This window comes from Salvelinus namaycush, chromosome 4, assembly GCF_016432855.1.
Source record: "Salvelinus namaycush isolate Seneca chromosome 4, SaNama_1.0, whole genome shotgun sequence".
NCBI lineage: Eukaryota > Metazoa > Chordata > Actinopteri > Salmoniformes > Salmonidae > Salvelinus > Salvelinus namaycush.
Window position 1 is genome coordinate 22,630,870 of NC_052310.1, and position 18,556 is coordinate 22,649,425.

The 18,556-nt window shown below is 48.1% G+C and overlaps 1 protein-coding gene across 4 annotated transcripts in view; it reads left to right on the forward strand.

The window, feature by feature from the left end:
- The window catches only part of LOC120046327 (paralemmin-1-like), a 31,093-nt gene extending 12,537 nt beyond the window's left edge, over positions 1 to 18,556 (forward strand). Inside the window, exons 3-10 of one of the 4 annotated variants that reach the window (XM_038991470.1) lie at positions 53 to 205; positions 5,084 to 5,135; positions 10,879 to 10,959; positions 12,605 to 12,684; positions 12,929 to 13,007; positions 15,783 to 15,810; positions 16,079 to 16,162; positions 16,785 to 18,556. In XM_038991470.1, coding sequence (XP_038847398.1) covers positions 5,091 to 5,135; positions 10,879 to 10,959; positions 12,605 to 12,684; positions 12,929 to 13,007; positions 15,783 to 15,810; positions 16,079 to 16,162; positions 16,785 to 17,740 — 1,353 coding nt within the window. In that variant the 5' untranslated portion in view covers positions 53 to 205; positions 5,084 to 5,090 and the 3' untranslated portion in view covers positions 17,741 to 18,556. The other 3 variants (XM_038991469.1, XM_038991471.1, XM_038991472.1) reach the window with 3 other exon arrangements.

Here is an 18,556-nt window from a genome sequence, read left to right on the forward strand (position 1 = left end):
CTCAATGTGACACACACAACACACTCACTCCGTCCCTGGATCTCACCCACAGCTGGAGAGAAATCAGTTCAGCCTGAGTGGGCACTCCATGTTCCGTGAGAGCACTCCTCTCTCTGCCGACGAGAGAGAGAGAGAGAGCTCAGTGACAGAGAGATCAGTGACAGAGAGCTCAGTGACAGAGAGCTCAGTGACGGAGTGGGGACAGGTGAGGGACACCCACACACCAGCCTCAGTGTCTGTGCTTACATTCCATTTTTGTCCCGCTCCAAGACTCCACTCAGTGGAAAAGGGTTGCAGGGACTCTGGCTTAAGTGCTCGATTTGTAGCTGTCGAAAGTACATTGTGTTTTCCCCTCAGTCCAGGTCAGGTCACAGAGGACCCAGGTGTCTCTCTTTCCTCTATCTCTCTCTTTCAGGTCAGGGTCTCTCAAGGGGCTGAGTTACAGTACAGTGTACAGTACAGTACAGGGACATTTGATGCATGGACATTTTCTGTCCCTTTGGCCCTAGTCATTTCTCCTGGGAAGTTACATTTAAGTTAAGCAGAAACCCTGGGAAGCTCCCTGGAAGGTCCAGTCCCTTGACGTCCTCCCAGGAAATTTCTCTATCTCTCTCTAAGGAGTGTGGGCTCATATGATAAGCAGCACACATCACATTTGCTGATTCCCAGGAGAATACCATGCGACAAATGGTGTCTAGAAACAGCAGCAACAACCCCCCCCCAAACCATAGCTCATCTCAGTCACCTCCAGACTGTACAAACAAAGTGGTATAATCTCTCTAGGGTAGCAGCAGCAGCCAGTCGTACCCAGACAGACACAGAAGGACTGGGGTGTCCTAGTGAGTGTGGGAGGGTGGCTCTGGGCTGGCTGGCGGTTGGCAGTGTGTAAGGTGTCCATCATCTGGACAAGGAGAGTCCCCCGGGTTGGCAGCGCCCTTGTGCTTCTTCTAATGAACCTCTGCCTGTGGCACTCCATCACCGTGACAATGCCCACTAATGACTCCTGTGTTGGGTGTGAGACGTCACAGCCCCTCCCTCTCCATCACAGCCCTGCCGTCAGTACAACACCCCCTCTACCAACACCCCCTCTAGAGCCGTCCGTCACCCTCACTACAATGCCCACCTGGGACTAACAATGGTCCTGTGTGGCTGACTATGGCTATATTACACTGTAGCTGTGCAGCCCTCAGACACCATACAACCATCCTCAATCTCTAACCACTTATGCTATATAGTATCAATCTGAGTTGGACAGAACGGTACTTCAAATATAGTCACCCGTGCCTCTTGAGTACCATTCTCCATAGTAGGCTAGTTATACCAATCATGTATATCATGTGTAGAGAATATTTGTTCATTTACAGATATAAGGTAAATATCTGAGGTTGAATTATAACCTGTATAATTAAAATTGTGTATAATTATCATCTCTTCTGCTCTCATGAAATGGCTGTCATTGGCTGTGAATCATTATAGATCTCTTATTGCTTAACACATCTGCAACTTCAATCAAGCAGCCGTCTCTCAGAGTGAGCTTTGGTGTGTGTGTGTGTGTGTGTGTGTGTGTGTGTGTGTGTGTGTGTGTGTGTGGCCGTTCTGACAGTTGTTGGAGTTTGACTCAAGGGGCTCTTCCAGCTTTTCTTATGTCAACACTTCTAGGTGTGTTTAAAGAGATGACAGGAGGAGATACTGTAGTACACTCTGTAGTAATACTCTGTAGTGTAGTACACTCTGTAGTACACTCTGTAATACACTATGTAGTGTAGTACAATCTGTAGTACTACTCTGTAGTGTAGTACACTATGTTTGTACACTGTGGTTTGTAGTACACTCTGTAGTAATACTCTGTCGTGTAGTACATTCTAATACTCTGTACTGTAGTGCACTCTGTAGCACACTATGTACTGTGGTACACGCTGTAGTACACGCTGTAGTATACTCTGTAGTAATACTCTGTAGTGTAGTACACTCTGTAGGAATACTATGTAGTAGGGTCTACAGTCAATCACGGATTACAAAAAGAAAACCAGCCCCGTCGTGGACCAGGATGTCTTGCTCCCAAACAGGCTAAATAACTTTTTTGCTCGTTTTGAGGACAATACAGTGCCACTGACACAGCCCGCTACCAAAACCTGCGGGCTCTCCTTCACTGCAGCCGAGGTGAGTAAAACATTTAAACGTGTTAACCCTCGCAAGGCTGCAGGCCCAGACGGCATTCCTAGCCGCGTCCTCAGAGCATGCGCAGACCAGCTGGCTGGTGTGTTTACGGACATATTCAATCAATCCTTATCCCAGTCTGCTGTTCCCACATGCTTCAAGAGAGCCACCATTGTTCCTGTTCCCAAGAAAGCTAAGGTAACTGAGCTAAACGACTACCGCCCCGTAGCACTCACTTCCGTCATCATGAAGTGCTTTGAGAGACTAGTCAAGGACCATATCACCTCCACCCTACCGGACACCCTAGACCCACTCCAATTTGCTTACCGACCCAATAGGTCCACAGACGACGCAATCGCAACCACACTGCACACTGCCCTAACCCATCTGGACAAGAGGAATACCTATGTGAGAATGCTGTTCATCGACTACAGCTCAGCATTTAACACCATAGTACCCTCCAAACTCGTCATCAAGCTCGAGACCCTGGGTCTCGACCCCGCCCTGTGCAACTGGGTCCTGGACTTCCTGACGGGCCGCCCCCAGGTGGTGAGGGTAGATAACAACATCTCCACCCCATTGATCCTCAACACTGGGGCCCCACAAGGGTGCGTTCTGAGCCCTCTCCTGTACTCCCTGTTCACCCACGACTGCGTGGCCATGCACGCCTCCAACTCAATCATCAAGTTTGCGGACGACACTACAGTGGTAGGCTTGATTACCAACAACGACGAGACGGCCTACAGGGAGGAGGTGAGGGCCCTCGGAGTGTGGTGTCAGGAAAATAACCTCACACTCAACGTCAACAAAACAAAGGAGATGATTGTGGACTTCAGGAAACAGCAGAGGGAGCACCCCCCTATCCACATCGACGGGACAGTAGTGGAGAAGGTGAAAAGTTTTAAGTTCCTCGGGGTACACATCACGGACAAACTGAATTGGTCCACCCACACAGACAGCATTGTGAAGAAGGCGCAGCAGCGCCTCTTCAACCTCAGGAGGCTGAAGAAATTTGGCTTGTCACCAAAAGCACTCACAAACTTCTACAGATGCACAATCGAGAGCATCCTGTCGGGCTGTATCACCGCCTGGTACGGCAACTGCTCCGCCCACAACCGTAAGGCTCTCCAGAGGGTAGTGAGGTCTGCACAACGCATCACCGGGGGCAAACTACCTGCCCTCCAGGACACCTACACCACCCGATGTCACAGGAAGGCCATAAAGATCATCAAGGACAACAACCACCCAAGCCACTGCCTGTTCACCCCGCTATCATCCAGAAGGCGAGGTCAGTACAGGTGCATCAAAGCAGGGACCGAGAGACTGAAAAACAGCTTCAGACCAGGCCATCAGACTGTTAAACAGCCACCACTAACATTTAGTGGCCGCTGCCAACATACTGACTCAACTCCAGCCACTTTAATAATGGGAATTGATGGAAATTATGTAAAAATGTACCACTAGCCACTTTAAACTGCCACTTTATGTTTACATACCCTACATTACTCATCTCATATGTATATACTGTACTCTATACCATCTACTGCATCTTGCCTATGCCGTTCTGTACATTCACTCATTCATATATCTTTATGTACATATTCTTTATCCCTTTACACTTGTGTGTATAAGGTAGTAGTTGTGGAATTGTTAGGTTAGATTACTTGTTGGTTATTACTGCATTGTCGGAACTAGAAGCACAAGCATTTCGCTACACTCGCATTAACATCTGCTAACCATGTGTATGTGACAAATAAGATTTGATTTGATTTAGTGTAGTACACTCTGTAGTACACTATGTACTGTAGTACACTGTAGTACACTCTGTAGTATACTCTGTACTGTAGTACACTCTCGTGTAGTACACTCTGTAGTACACTCTGTACTGGAGTACACTCTGTAGTACACTCTGTACTGGAGTACACTCTGTAGTACACTCTGTACTGGAGTACACTCTGTAGTACACTCTGTAGTGCACTCTGTAGCACACTATGTACTGTGGTGCACTCTGTAGTGCACTCTGTAGTGCACTCTGTAGCGCACTCTGTAGCGCACTATGTACTGTGGTACACTCTGTAGTACACTCTGTAGTACACTCTGGACTAGTGGCATTGTCATGTCAGTGATCAAAGCTGCGACAGGTTGGTTTATAGCATTTTATTTACAGTTGGTGATAACATAGGACTGGAGTGAAAACAGAGGGGAAAGGCAGTGTGAACCTAATATATCTTCTGAGAGCAGCTCTCCCCTCCCACTCTTACTGTAAGCCAAACGGATCCATAGTCCTCTCCACAGCCTCTGTTTTACTCCCTCTCCTCATACACTTTATCCCTGTGTGTGAGGTTGCTGCTCCAGGAATCAATCGTTCCTTTAATTTCAATCAGCCTTATTACTGTTGGGAGCTCAGCAACTCAGCATCAAAGGCTGCTATGTGCTCTCCCTTCTCCCAGTTCCTCTCTGCTCTCTCACTTAGGGTTTTAGAAAATAATTATATAAGAATTATGTAGTAATCATCTCTAGTGCAGATATTGCTAACAGGCAGTTTTCCAGTCACCTCTGTGGAAAGTGCATAATAATATGAGCATGTAGTTGGTGGTTTGAAGGATGACAGGACAACACCCAAAGGACCCAGTACATGACAGAATACAGCAGTGTAGCAGTCTCTCCATGAGAAGCCTCTGCACTGCTTTGATATATGACTGATCTAGGACTGATCTAGGATCTGGCATCACATCATCACACTCTCTCATCCACTGTCCCACAGCGAGGGGAATTGAAAATCAGTTATGCGCTTTCGCTAAATATGTGTGGAACAACTTTAAATAATAGAGTTTCATTTATATGGTTTGCTCAGATGAACAGTTTTCTGGACTGCTACTTTAGGAGTAAAGTAACTATAACTCTCCTCTGTGCTCTTGTGTTGTAGACCCAACATGGACGAGGCAGAGAAGTACCAGCAGAGAGTGCAGGCTATAGAGGTGAGTCTCAGGGTTTTACTTCCACCTTACACATTTATTTGAACTTGAGCATATTGATAAAGACGCCCAACAACGGTCAGGGCAGTGAGACGTTTACTCTGCATCAAGGCAGTGATCTGTAAATAGTTCAAATGTTTAACCTCACATTCTGCAGAAGTCTACACAATTAAAGACATTCTAACATTAGGCACACAACCCACACAGAGCACATTGACATGTACTATACATTATGTTTATATGATGGATATTTCCCCCAGCCATGTACATCCACATCACATGCCTGTTCTCCCTCAGCCATGTACATCCACATCACATGCCTGCTCTCCCCCAGCCATGTACCTCCACATCACATGCCTGTTCTCCCTCAGCCATGTACCTCCACATCACATGCCTGTTCTCCCTCAGCCATGTACATCCACATCACATGCCTGCTCTCCCTCAGCCATGTACATCCACATCACATGCCTGCTCTCCCTCAGCCATGTACATCCACATCACATGCCTGCTCTCCCTCAGCCATGTACATCCACATCACATGCCTGCTCTCCCTCAGCCATGTACATCCACATCACATGCCTGCTCTCCCTCAGCCATGTACATCCACATCACATGCCTGTTCTCCCTCAGCCATGTACATCCACATCACATGCCTGCTCTCCCTCAGCCATGTACCTCCACATCACATGCCTGCTCTACCTCAGCCATGTACATCCACATCACATGCCTGCTCTCCCTCAGCCATGTACCTCCACATCACATGCCTGTTCTCCCTCAGCCATGTACATCCACATCACATGCCTGCTCTCCCCCAGCCATGTACCTCCACATCACATGCCTGCTCTACCTCAGCCATGTACATCCACATCACATGCCTGCTCTCCCTCAGCCATGTACATCCACATCACATGCCTGCTCTCCCTCAGCCATGTACATCCACATCACATGCCTGTTCTCCCTCAGCCATGTACCTCCACATCACATGCCTGCTCTACCTCAGCCATGTACATCCACATCACATGCCTGCTCTCCCTCAGCCATGTACATCCACATCACATGCCTGCTCTCCCTCAGCCATGTACATCCACATCACATGCCTGCTCTCCCTCAGCCATGTACCTCCACATCACATGCCTGCTCTCCCTCAGCCATGTACATCCACATCACATGCCTGCTCTCCCTCAGCCATGTACATCCACATCACATGCCTGCTCTCCCTCAGCCATGTACATCCACATCACATGCCTGCTCTCCCTCAGCCATGTACATCCACATCACATGCCTGCTCTCCCTCAGCCATGTACATCCACATCACATGCCTGTTCTCCCCCAGCCATGTACATCCACATCACATGCCTGCTCTCCCTCAGCCATGTACATCCACATCACATGCCTGCTCTCCCTCAGCCATGTACATCCACATCACATGCCTGTTCTCCCTCAGCCATGTACATCCACATCACATGCCTGCTCTCCCTCAGCCATGTACATCCACATCACATGCCTGCTCTACCTCAGCCATGTACATCCACATCACATGCCTGCTCTCCCCCAGTCATGTACATCCACATCACATGCCTGTTCTCCCTCAGCCATGTACCTCCACATCACATGCCTGTTCTCCCTCAGCCATGTACCTCCACATCACATGCCTGTTCTCCCTCAGCCATGTACATCCACATCACATGCCTGCTCTCCCTCAGCCATGTACATCCACATCACATGCCTGCTCTCCCTCAGCCATGTACCTCCACATCACATGCCTGTTCTCCCTCAGCCATGTACATCCACATCACATGCCTGCTCTCCCTCAGCCATGTACATCCACATCACATGCCTGCTCTCCCTCAGCCATGTACATCACATGTCTGCTCTCCCTCAGCCATGTACATCCACATCACATGCCTGCTCTCCCCCAGCCATGTACATCACATGCCTGCTCTCCCTCAGCCATGTACATCCACATCACATGCCTGTTCTCCCTCAGCCATGTACATCCACATCACATGCCTGCTCTCCCTCAGCCATGTACATCCACATCACATGCCTGCTCTACCTCAGCCATGTACATCCACATCACATGCCTGCTCTCCCCCAGTCATGTACATCCACATCACATGCCTGTTCTCCCTCAGCCATGTACCTCCACATCACATGCCTGTTCTCCCTCAGCCATGTACATCCACATCACATGCCTGCTCTCCCTCAGCCATGTACATCCACATCACATGCCTGCTCTCCCTCAGCCATGTACATCCACATCACATGCCTGCTCTCCCTCAGCCATGTACATCCACATCACATGCCTGCTCTCCCTCAGCCATGTACATCCACATCACATGCCTGCTCTCCCTCAGCCATGTACATCCACATCACATGCCTGTTCTCCCTCAGCCATGTACATCCACATCACATGCCTGCTCTCCCTCAGCCATGTACCTCCACATCACATGCCTGCTCTACCTCAGCCATGTACATCCACATCACATGCCTGCTCTCCCTCAGCCATGTACCTCCACATCACATGCCTGTTCTCCCTCAGCCATGTACATCCACATCACATGCCTGCTCTCCCCCAGCCATGTACCTCCACATCACATGCCTGCTCTACCTCAGCCATGTACATCCACATCACATGCCTGCTCTCCCTCAGCCATGTACATCCACATCACATGCCTGCTCTCCCTCAGCCATGTACATCCACATCACATGCCTGTTCTCCCTCAGCCATGTACCTCCACATCACATGCCTGCTCTACCTCAGCCATGTACATCCACATCACATGCCTGCTCTCCCTCAGCCATGTACATCCACATCACATGCCTGCTCTCCCTCAGCCATGTACCTCCACATCACATGCCTGCTCTACCTCAGCCATGTACATCCACATCACATGCCTGCTCTCCCTCAGCCATGTACCTCCACATCACATGCCTGTTCTCCCTCAGCCATGTACATCCACATCACATGCCTGCTCTCCCCCAGCCATGTACCTCCACATCACATGCCTGCTCTACCTCAGCCATGTACATCCACATCACATGCCTGCTCTCCCTCAGCCATGTACATCCACATCACATGCCTGCTCTCCCTCAGCCATGTACATCCACATCACATGCCTGTTCTCCCTCAGCCATGTACCTCCACATCACATGCCTGCTCTACCTCAGCCATGTACATCCACATCACATGCCTGCTCTCCCTCAGCCATGTACATCCACATCACATGCCTGCTCTCCCTCAGCCATGTACATCCACATCACATGCCTGCTCTCCCTCAGCCATGTACATCCACATCACATGCCTGCTCTCCCTCAGCCATGTACATCCACATCACATGCCTGCTCTCCCTCAGCCATGTACATCCACATCACATGCCTGCTCTCCCTCAGCCATGTACATCCACATCACATGCCTGCTCTCCCCCAGCCATGTACATCCACATCACATGCCTGCTCTCCCTCAGCCATGTACATCCACATCACATGCCTGTTCTCCCCCAGCCATGTACATCCACATCACATGCCTGCTCTCCCTCAGCCATGTACATCCACATCACATGCCTGCTCTCCCTCAGCCATGTACATCCACATCACATGCCTGTTCTCCCTCAGCCATGTACATCCACATCACATGCCTGCTCTCCCTCAGCCATGTACATCCACATCACATGCCTGCTCTACCTCAGCCATGTACATCCACATCACATGCCTGCTCTCCCCCAGTCATGTACATCCACATCACATGCCTGTTCTCCCTCAGCCATGTACCTCCACATCACATGCCTGTTCTCCCTCAGCCATGTACATCCACATCACATGCCTGCTCTCCCTCAGCCATGTACATCCACATCACATGCCTGCTCTCCCTCAGCCATGTACCTCCACATCACATGCCTGTTCTCCCTCAGCCATGTACCTCCACATCACATGCCTGCTCTCCCTCAGCCATGTACATCCACATCACATGCCTGCTCTCCCTCAGCCATGTACATCACATGTCTGCTCTCCCTCAGCCATGTACATCCACATCACATGCCTGCTCTCCCCCAGCCATGTACATCACATGCCTGCTCTCCCTCAGCCATGTACATCCACATCACATGCCTGCTCTCCCTCAGCCATGTTCATCACATGCCTGCTCTCCCTCAGCCATGTACATCCACATCACATGCCTGCTCTCCCCCAGCCATGTACATCACATGCCTGCTCTCCCTCAGCCATGTACATCCACATCACATGCCTGCTCTCCCCCAGCCATGTACATCCACATCACATGCCTGCTCTCCCTCAGCCATGTACATCCACATCACATGCCTGCTCTCCCTCAGCCATGTACATCCACATCACATGCCTGCTCTCCCTCAGCCATGTACATCACATGTCTGCTCTCCCTCAGCCATGTACATCCACATCACATGCCTGCTCTCCCCCAGCCATGTACATCACATGCCTGCTCTCCCTCAGCCATGTACATCCACATCACATGCCTGCTCTCCCTCAGCCATGTTCATCACATGCCTGCTCTCCCTCAGCCATGTACATCCACATCACATGCCTGCTCTCCCCCAGCCATGTACATCACATGCCTGCTCTCCCTCAGCCATGTACATCCACATCACATGCCTGCTCTCCCCCAGCCATGTACATCCACATCACATGCCTGCTCTCCCTCAGCCATGTACATCCACATCACATGCCTGCTCTCCCTCAGCCATGTACATCCACATCACATGCCTGCTCTCCCTCAGCCATGTACATCCACATCATATGCCTGCTCTCCCCCAGCCATGTACATCCATGCTCTCCCCCGGTCTGTCCATGTTTGAATAATTAAATTGGGTTGCATGGTGTTTGCTTCAGGGCCACTACTGACCTCATCAGCAGGGTTAAATACTACAGGGACCTTGAGCATTAAGAGACAGTAGAAATGCACACACACACACACACACACACAAACACACACACACACACACACACACACACACACAATGCTCATGCCTTCCCTGCATTATCCTGTCTTTCTTTGATGCAGTGGGGTCTAGCCAACTCCCACATGTTATGCCACAACACAGTTCTTATTGAGTTAGGTTAGACCAAAATCGTTAATCAAAGTCTGATCTAAATTAGCCCTTCTGTTTAGTGTAATCTAATTGCAGTTGCTTTCGAAAAGAGGGAGGTTGGGGAAACTATGAGAAGTCCAATGGGATAGCAGTGGTGGTTTCCTGTCTCAGGCCTGGATTGGTGCTAGTGTATGGGAGTGAACCGCTCCTCCTAACAGAACATGAATGTGCAGTATGTGTGATATGTGTGTTACTGTCAGACTAGCTCATGAAGATGGAGTGCTGGCATGCCCACGTGCTCCTAGCCTTGCCTCCGTTTCTCTGCACTTTGACCTTAAAGAACCAGCTGTTCCACCGGTCAACAGCATATATGTCTATGGGGCTTGTCACTGTAATCTACTTTCACAGCTTTTCACTTATACTGTAGTAAGATATACAGTACTGTAGTTGTGCTGTTATCTTCTCCTTCACTAGCATCATTCAAATGACAACTATGACTATCTCAAGAGCTTGAAAGCAGTGTGAGCTGTGGGACTCTGTCTCTCTGGTGACACACGTCTGAGATGCTTAATAACAGGAAGTGCTCCTCATTAGGTTCAGAAACATAAGTATATCTCTACCTCCACTCAACCCTAAATCTCTCTCTTTTTGTTGGTCTCTTTCTATTCTTCTCCCATCACCAGGACAAGCGACGTAAGCAGCAGGACGACGAGAAAGCAAGGAAAGAGATGGAGGAGGAGTGGCTGATGCAGGCCCAGCGCAAGGTCTGTCTGGATCTGTCTGTCTGTCCTTCCCTGTTGTCCTGTTGCAGGGAGCCACATGGCTGGCAGCTGGCTCACATGCCCAGAGTGAAGCCCTCCTGTGTGATGATAAACTCAATTAGCTCCATAACACCAGACAACATCCCCAACACTATGAGGTGTCCTGAGGCACTCTATTCCTCTGTATAAGAGTCTTTTTCTTCCTCTTTCCTGTTCACCTCTCTTCTGCTCATCATTTTACCATGACCTCTGCTACCATGACCTCTGCTACCATGACCTCTGTAACGGAGTAAGAAATCACATGAAAGACAGGAACTGAAATGATGAGGTGGTTGTAGAGAAAGAGGGAGGGAGTGACTCAGAGTGAGAGAGAGAGAGCTGTGCATTTTGTTGATCTTTGTCAGTAACTCTCTCCTCCACTGGGACCACCAGCACTGATCCCTGTTGGACCCCATTAACTCCTTCACGTCAGATCAGTGGTGGAGTGGCTAGAACCACTCCATCAACACATATGACTCAGGCAGCCGCACACACAAATAGTCTACTCTACATTACTGGGTTTGCCTGAGGATGTGTGCTGTGCTGGCGACACCAGCCTTACACATGGCAGAGGAAAGAGAGTTGTCTGAAGCCACAGGGCTTCCTTCTTCCTCAGTGTGAAGTGTGAGAACAGTCTCTTGTTCCCAGTCAGCCCAGCAGTTAGAGCATCTCTGTATGCACAGCTCACTTCCCCTCCTGTCTTACATGTATTTTCTGACTCTGAGCACAGTAAGAGACTGGTCCACATGGAGCGGGCACATACGTTCCATCCAAAAGGTTGTCTTGGCAAATAGTTGTGAACACATAGTGTCACCACCACTCCAATATAATGTTGTGTCATTGTCACCACTGTCTGTCTGTCTGTTGTTGTGGCTTGGCTTCCTCTCACACTCCCCACATCGTCGTATGACTAATTGATGAGGCTTGGAGCCAGGTAGGACTATGTTCACCCCTAGGCTTGGTGTTGTCATACCTGAGTTGGAATGAAAGGAGGACCCCTCCTTTACTGTACCTCTGGGCTCTGGAAGGTTTCTGCTTCAAAGGTTGAAAGGGAACTAATTGAGTCACAGCCAATGCAGGTTGGTCCATTTACAAACACTCTCAAAATTAACATGGTCAGGTTTATTATTGTCAGTCTCAATCAAACCCCTTGTGATCAAGCCTACACCCGGGTTTGAGGACGTGTGGCTCTCTGAGCCCTCTCTGTGAGGGAGCCGTAGTTGGGGGCAGTTTCTCCCTCACAGACAGACAACACCAGGCTCTTGGCCTCACTCATCCTGCTGGAGATCCAAAATGGCAGCCAGAGCTCTGTGTCTAGGGGCTGTTTGTTTTGGTTACTGCATACTGGATAACCGTTTCAGTATTCATAGAGACAGAAGGCTTTTGTTTTTGTTAGCTTCTTTTGCTATGGGGAATGTGAGAGAATTGGCTTGTTTTGAAAGGATGAGCTGGCAGTTGGGGGAGCTGCATGCTGAGAGAGATGGCTCAGAGCATAGGCTGTTTCATGCATATGCTAACTGCACAGGACATAGCAGACCCTAGTTATAGTCACCAACCCTCTTTCTCTCTCTCTCCATCCCTCTCTCTCTCTCCAAATCTCTCCTCACAGCGGAAGTCCTTGAGGGACCAGTGGCTGAGCGAGAACCCTCAGCCTGTCCCTGGGCGCAGCGCTGAGAACCACACAGAGGAGTGAGACACCCACGGCACACACACACACAATCTATCACTCCCCATGCCTGTTGGCTGAGGGAGTTGATATGCTCAGATGTTTAAATATCTCTTACATAAAGCACTTGATACTGACCCTCCCCTGAACTGTAGTCATGCCTCTGTATGTATGTATTGTATGTGTGAATGGGTTTGTATGTTAATGTGTTGGTTTCACGTGTTATGTGGTGTTACGGTCATCATCGTGTGAATGTATATGTATTAGGTTGCCAACTGAAGAGGATATAGTGGAGGTCATTGAATCCACAAGCTACACAGTCACCAATGCCCAGAACCACAGCCAGGCAAGTGGAGAGAGCAGAGACATTCTGAGAACCTGAGTTTCAATATGATTTTTAATATACTTAATCAATTAAAATACCTCTGTGCCATATTAAATATCATATCAGATTTTCCCCATTATATACTGAACAAAAATATAAACGCAACATGGAAAGTGAGCGTTTCTCCTTTGCCAAGATAATCCATCCACCTGACAGGTGTGGCATATCAAAAAGCTGATTAGACTGCATGATAATTACACAGGTGCACCTTGTGCTTGGTACAAGAAAAGGCCACTAAAATGTGCAGTTTTGTCACACAACACAATGCCACAGATGTCTCAAGTTTTGAGAAGGCATGTAAGTGGCATGCTGACTGCAGGAATGTCCACCAGAGCTGTTACCTTAAGCCGCCTTCAACGTCGTTTTAGAGAATTTGACAGTACATCCAACAGGCCTCACAACCGCAGACCACACGTAACCACGCCAGTCCAGGACCTCCACATCGCCTTCTTGACCTGCGGGATCATCTGAGGAGGGGGACGGGGGGTGCTCAGGAGTACTTAGGTCTGTAATAAAGCCCTTTTGTGAGGAAAAACCCATTCTGATTGGCTGGGCCTGGCTCCCCAGTGGGTGGACCTGGCTCCGAAGTGGGTGGGCCTATGCCCTCCCAGGCCCATGCATGGAAGTCCTTGAGGGACCAGTGGCTGAGCGAGAACCCTCAGCCTGTCCCTGGGCGCAGCACTGAGAACTACACAGAGGAGTGAGACACCCACGGCACACACACACACAATCTATCAGCGCCCCTGCCCAGTCATGTGAAATCCATAGATTAGGGCCTAATGAATTTATTTAAATTGACGGATTTCCTTCTATGAACTGTAACTCAGTAAAATCATTAAAATTGTTGCATGTGCATTTATATTTTTGTTTAGTATACTTTTTTACCCCAATGGTGTGTTTTACTCAATATTCTCAATGTTTTTACATCAATAACAGCTGATTCAGTTTGGAACTGTGTAATATAAATAGCTTCGATATTTCACAACTACAGCAGTTCAAGATCTTTTCCCTCACTAAGCCTTTGATTCTACAGATTGATGTTCAGCAGAAACCACTCTTCTCTATAGTAAAGTATCCCCTTGTTCATGCAGTTATGACCTTTTCAACAGATTGGTTTTTGCCTCCCTTTGGAAATCAAACCACAGTACATTGCAAAGTGCCTATCCCCTGTTTTAAAGTAGGAGTGTATGTATGCTACCCTATGGAAAACTGACTCTGACATTTAGTGACATTATAGCCCTAGACATTGGGGGAGCCCTAAAGGGTGTCTGGCTATTGACTGACAGGACTTTGACCCCGTACCAACTGTGAACTCTACAGGGGAACATACACTGAGTGTACAAAACATTAGGAACACCTTCCTAATATTGAGTTGTACCCCCTTTTGCCCTCAGAACAGCCTCAATTCGTCGGGGCATGGACAAGGTGTCGAAAGCATTCCACCAGTAGCGGTGCGTGGGTAAAATCACTGGGGCCAAGCCAGAAAAAAAGTGATAATTGCGTTGTTTGCTCTATAACCTGTTAGTTCATATGCCTTGCCACTGTGATATATAGGCCTAAGGCAGAGACAATAAGAAGAATACAGTGGCAGAAAAATTCAACCACACCTTTGTTTCATCACAAAACCGGAGAGTAATCTCTGTCCGGTAAAGTCCACAAAGCATATTGAATGTAACAAAAAGCTACATGACCTACAGCATGGTGAAGAAAGTTCATGTTTCCGACATTTTCGGACTACTAAACAACTATTGATTTAGAACCACGGAGAGTTACTGCAAGTCGCAATGAAAACAGGAACTGCCTCCACTATTCCAGCACCATTTCAACTTCAACATTTCAACACCATCAAATCACCTGTGCTTAGTCTAATACAGTGACAACTAAAAGATACCAAAAAATATTTAGTCCAATCAACATACGCCAAACATGATGTGGCTGTCCATGGTACTAATGTGTATGTGTGTGTGTGTGTGTGCGCATAAGTGGAAAAAACATGTTGACTCGCCCTACTTAGAGAGAAACGCCAATGCCATCCTCCTCTCTTTCCTGTTGACGAAACAGACTATCACTCTGTCATACAGTACACACTTGTAGTTTTTGTTGTCCTAGGCTACCTGGCTAAAATGCTTGCTCGCTAGCCCAACTTCCTTTCATGGGCAACGTTAACTAGTTAACATTAGCCTACTACGTCTAGCTACATATTGAACTTCCATCCTCAGTTCAGGGGCACAACAATGTATGAATTTATGGTTGGATCAGAATCGCCGTTATATCATTGTCCAGTACGGAGAATTAAGTAAAACCACAAGTCCAAATCCTTATCTCCATCCATGGCTAATTTAGGAAAGGTGACATCAATAAGGGATCATAACTTTCACCTGGATTCACCTGGTCAGTCTATGTCATGGAAAAAGCAGGTGTGTTTGGCACACTCAGTGTATATAATATACTGGCCATTACTTGAACTTTTACATTCAGGTTCATGTATGGTCCATATTTAGCTCACACTAACACTTGGTAAGGAAGTTCAGTGTGTATTCATCTCTAACACTCATGGTGTGACGAAGCTAAGCCCAGCGCCACGCTGCTCTAATGGTTACTGTGACATATTTATGGCAGTGCGCAGGGCCTGGGAGAGATCAGGGATGAAGAGGAAAGTGTTTGGAGGAGACAGTGACTGTTGGACCGATTGGACCAGGGGTTCCACTTAAAATGGTCTCCTCTGTTTCCCCATAGGCTGACATTGAAGAGGGTGGGATACAAGGTAAGCTTCACCTGCATGGTCCTTTAGGCCTAGGCCTGGATATCTCGTTCATTCTCACTTTCTCTTAGACCATCCTGCATGTGACTGTTCTTTCATCTCTTTCTGACTGACACTAATGTAATCAGGGTGACAGAATGAAGCCACAGCTGTGATTGTTTTATAATTGATATGATATAACTCAAACGCATGATTGTCGCGCAGCACATTAGCATTTGTATATGGAAAGTACAATGGTTTTGTATTAGTTCACTGTATCTTTATCTTTTAGACATCATCAGAGCTGCTGGGGGTCAGCTCCCTGGGCCAGTAATGGAAAGGGTTCTCCATGAGAATGGACTGGAAGGTCGATCAGGTATTGTTTGGGGAGGATTCCACCACAGAAATGTGATAGTGCTCATCATCATCCACACCATTGATTTGGGACGGGCCCAGCCACAGTGATAATCTATACATACCTTCACTATGAGGGAAACCATATTTCTCTCCATATTTTTCTCAATATCTGTTCCTGTGGCTGGGTTTTGCCTCCAGGGTATGGCTTAACAATGTGGCTGGCTGGGTTGAAGGGCTGGAGCAGAATGCAGGCGATAGTTATATTTAGCCCACTTTGTTTCTCTTGGTACATTTCTTATGCATGCTGGGGGCTATGGAGAGTGGAAAGGGTACTGGGTTGTGCACTGTGAGCCTGCACATTGACCTTGTGTTGTTTACTCATGTTGTGCAGGCTGACATTAGCAAAGAGGGCTCTGACATATGCCACAAAAATGTGCCTCCTCGCCCTTCACCTACTGGTAATGTAGACCTTGCTTTAGGGTAAAGGCTATATTGATAGTATTTGAGTAGTGGTATGGGTAGAATATAACATTAATGTTTTATGTTTCTATAGCCCAGGTAATCCATGCTCTGACCATGGTTCCAAATATAGTGACTTGACTGTTATATTGCCCTGGATAATTTATCTCTCTGTGTTTCAGTGCTGGGGATGGTTGCAGTGCAGGTGGAGAGGGATTCAAAGACAGGGGTCACCAAGATCAGGTCTGTGGTGCCCGTGTCTGGAGCACCCAGGGCCTTGGGGGAGACGGTGTTCAATGACAGCAGGAAGAGCGTCCACCACGTCGGCGGGGCAGAGGGGCAGCCTTCTGCTGAGGAGCTGGGACAGCTCCTTAGTGTCATCAACGATGTCGGGATGCAAGTGCTGCTGGATGAGATCCCAGTTGTACCACAACAGAAGGCAGAGGAGAAGATAGAGGTTGGTGGTGGGATGGAAGAGGAGGTGGACAATGTGGAGGACCCTGCCACACCTACAACCCTGGGCTACACTGAGGAAGAGGTTGAGGTTGTGGGGCATGAGGATGATGAGATGGACGAGGAGATAGAAATAGGGGTGGTGGAAACTGTGGAGGGCCCTATCCGACCGACCGACCTGGGCTACAATGAGGAAAAGGTTGAGGATCTGGGCTATGAGGATGATGAGATGGACAAGGAGACAGGAGTAGGTCAGGTAGACCTTGTGGAGGGCACTGTCACACTGACCTTCCTGGGCTACACTGAGGTAAAGTCAAAGAGCGAGGGTCTGGGCCATGAGCATGATAGAGAGTTGGTGGAGGTGGAGAGGGTGATCATTTCTGACGCGGGTGAGGAGGAGATTGTTCTTCAGTCTCCGGTTCTTGGGTCTGAGACTGAACCCTTCCTGTGCTACACTGAGCAAGAGGTTGAGGCTGTGGTGCATGAGGATGATGAGGAGGACGTGAGTGGATTAGTTGTCTTTGTGGAGGGCCCTGTCCCACCTGTCATCCTGGGCTACGCTCAGGAAGAGGTTGAGGATCTGGGACATGAGGATGATCACCCCAGACCAACCCCACGTTACAGAGCCGAGGAAACAGGAAAGAGGGCATCCAAACACAATACCAAGTGCTGCTCTATCATGTGATTCTGCACATGATAGAGCATCACCCCCCCATTCCTCTAAGCTATGCCACTCATGATGAATGGTCTGTATGCGTGGCCTAAATCTACAACATTGTCTAAATTGCACAGGATGTGCTCCAGAGAAGCGTGCCTTTGCTCCTCATCTAAAATGTCACTGGTATCCTCTGAGACTACAGTCCCACATGGCTTGTGTCATGGAGTGTTTACTGTTATCCTCCTCTCTTCAAACAGCTCTGTGAACAGACTCCAGTGTGACTGTTACAAAGCCCTTCTGCCTCCTGCTGGACACAGTTCAGTAATGCAACTCGGTTTTACTGCCAGAATCCCAGCAGCACTCATCTCACACTCCTCCTCTGCCTTTGGGATTGGTTGTATCAGCCCAAAAAAAGTACTCAGCATTATGTCCTCTAGGAATGAACCAAAGATGAAGAATAGAACAACCACTGATCTGTTTCTTTTTGGAAATAGATTTTTAAATATTAATCTCAGAAATGCCTGATGTGCCTATTTCAATTTCAATGGCAAATAACCATTTTGTTCTCTACTTTTAGAGTGTCCTCATCAGTAATACAAATGTAATGGTTATGAATATGATACTATATTCCGTCAGTGACCAAAACAGTCTGTTAAAGAAGGGTTGGTTGCCATTACATTTATTCAGTGCGATTTGTATGTGTAAGTGTGTTTGATAGTTGAATTTTGATTTATCCATGTCTATTAAAACCTCTCTGGGATATGTGGGACAGTAGTGTCCCACCTGGCCAACATCCAGTGAAAATGCAGAGCGCCAAATTCAAATAAATTACTCTAAAAATTA